This window comes from Tachysurus vachellii, chromosome 22, assembly GCF_030014155.1.
Source record: "Tachysurus vachellii isolate PV-2020 chromosome 22, HZAU_Pvac_v1, whole genome shotgun sequence".
NCBI classification, from domain to species: Eukaryota; Metazoa; Chordata; class Actinopteri; order Siluriformes; family Bagridae; genus Tachysurus; species Tachysurus vachellii.
In genome coordinates this window covers 18,739,524-18,742,023 of record NC_083481.1, presented here as the reverse complement: position 1 = coordinate 18,742,023, position 2,500 = coordinate 18,739,524, and the positions used below count along the sequence as shown (strand labels likewise).

Genomic DNA, 2,500 nt, shown 5'->3' with positions numbered 1-2,500 from the left:
CTGTAGTGTCTGTGGTCTGTTAAGTCTGTGGTCTGTAGTGTCTGTGGTCTGTTAAGTCTGTGGTCTGTAGTGTCTGTGGTCTGTAGAGTCTGTGGTCTGTAGTGTCTGTGGTCTTTAGAGTCTGTGGTCTGTTAAGTCTGTGGTCTGTAGTGTCTGTGGTCTGTAGTGTCTGTGGTCTGTTAAGTCTGTGGTCTGTAGTGTCTGTGGTCTGTAGAGTCTGTGGTCTGTAGTGTCTGTGGTCTGTAGAGTCTGTGGTCTGTTAAGTCTGTGGTCTGTAGATTCTGTGGTCTGTAGTGTCTGTGGCCTTTAGAGTCTGTGGTCTGTAGTGTCTGTGGTCTTTAGAGTCTGTACTGTGGTCTGTAGTGTCTGTGGTCTGTAGTGTCTGTGGTCTTTAGAGTCTGTGGTCTGTAGTGTCTGTGGTCTGTAGTGTCTGTGGTCTTTAGAGTCTGTGGTCTGTAGTGTCTGTGGTCTGTAGTGTCTGTGGTCTGTTAAGTCTGTGGTCTGTAGTGTCTGTGGCCTTTAGAGTCTGTGGTATGTAGTGTCTGTGGTATGTAGTGTCTGTGGTCTGTTAAGTCTGTGGTCTGTTAAGTCTGTGGTCTGTAGTGTCTGTGGTCTGTAGAGTCTGTGGTCTGTAGTGTCTGTGGCCTTTAGAGTCTGTGGTCTGTAGTGTCTGTGGTCTTTAGAGTCTGTGGTCTGTAGTGTCTGTGGTCTGTAGTGTCTGTGGCCTTTAGAGTCTGTGGTATGTAGTGTCTGTGGTATGTAGTGTCTGTGGTCTGTTAAGTCTGTGGTCTGTAGTGTCTGTGGTCTGTAGAGTCTGTGGTCTGTAGTGTCTGTGGACTTTAGAGTCTGTGGTCTGTAGTGTCTGTGGTCTTTAGAGTCTGTGGTCTGTAGTGTCTGTGGTCTGTAGTGCCTGTGGTCTTTAGAGTCTGTGGTCTGTTAAGTCTGTGGTCTGTAGTGTCTGTGGTCTTTAGAGTCTGTGGTCTGTTAAGTTTATGTTCTGTTGAGTCCGTGGCCTGTAGAGTCTGTCGTCTTAGTGTAGTGCACTAAAGAGGATGTAGGTGCCATTATCCCCCCCCCCCCCTGTAGTGCACTTCTATGAAGATTATTTAATGTGTCCTGAGTTGCAGGTGCACATCATCATAGCTAGGTACAAAAAAAGTGTTTTTATGTATGGAAATTAAGGAGCCACTTGATCTCTTTATAACTCCGCCCACCCCCCAGGTGCAGCGATGCTGCTGATTGGCTGTGTCCTGCTGGCTGTGTGTTCCGCAGCGCCGCCTGCACACATCAACCGCCTGGCTCTGTTCCCTGATAAAAGCGCCTGGTGTGAGGCCAAGAACATCACACAGATAGTGGGGCACACGGGGTGTGTGTCTCAGTCCATCCAAAACAGGTCATTGCGCACACACACACACACACACACACACATATATATATACACACACACAGCAAAAATGTTTGTTTAAATGTGTGTGTGTGTGTGTGTGTGTGTGTGTGTGTGTGTGTGTGTGTGTGTAGAGCGTGTTTGGGACAGTGTTTCAGTTACAGTGTACCCAACACATTCCCTCAGTCCACTGAGTCTCTGGTGCACTGTGACTCCTGCACGCCTGCTCAGACACAGTGGGAGGTGGTGAGTCTGTGGCTGCTTTATCCTCTCATTATGTTGTGATTGATGGTCAGTGCTGATTAATTCTCTCTAACAGCAGCTCTGACAGTGGAGCAGTTTCATACGAATGCATTTGCTCTGATCCCTTATCGTTTCCATAGTAACAGCTCATTCACTCGGATGTGGTGAAGTTTTCTGTAACTTGTTTCACTGATATTAAATGTACCTGTAACTGGTGAATTAAACAGATTATATAAAGAGTTGTTCCACAGATCAACACACTCTGTTCTATTCTATCAGCTTTATTCAGTCCTTTATATAATGTACACGATTACAGATTTCAGTTTAAGTGTAATTTAAGTGTAATGTCTCACATGAAAATATGCCATTTTTATTAGAAAGAACATCGCTGTGTATCTTTGGCGCTCATATCAGGGAGCACTAGAGGGCAGCAGTGACACACACACACACACACACACACACACACACAATCCTATATATTCACGCTTCAACATGTGTATTGAACTATTGTGTATCAGTCAGGTGAGATGTTGCTTTGTCTCTGCGTCACTCAGAGTTCTGTTTCATTACAGACCCGATGTGTGATTAATGTTGTGTTACTGTTAATACAAAGAAACTTCTTTTAAATGTAATAAACAATGTCATTATATGTTTTATTCATTTAAAGCTACACTTAACATCCCTAAAATGTGTTCATGTGGTGTGTTCTGTTCTGTCTCCCTCCATACAGTCACACAAACATCTCCTTACTTCCCCAGTGTCGGATTAAATGAGATTAAATGCTGAATGAGATGTTACTATAGAAACTAATTTATTTTAATATAAACCTGTGATTTGCATCTGTTTAAACGCTGTAATGTGATTACAGTCATA

The 2,500-nt window shown here is 44.0% G+C and overlaps 1 protein-coding gene across 1 annotated transcript in view; it reads left to right on the top strand.

The window, feature by feature from the left end:
* The window catches only part of nbl1 (NBL1, DAN family BMP antagonist), a 6,794-nt gene that overhangs the window by 3,321 nt on the left and 973 nt on the right, over window positions 1-2,500 (top strand). Inside the window, exons 2-3 of the mRNA XM_060858259.1 lie at window positions 1,222-1,393; window positions 1,519-1,630. Coding sequence (XP_060714242.1) covers window positions 1,230-1,393; window positions 1,519-1,630 — 276 coding nt within the window. The 5' untranslated portion in view covers window positions 1,222-1,229. The remainder of the gene's footprint in view (window positions 1-1,221; window positions 1,394-1,518; window positions 1,631-2,500) is intronic.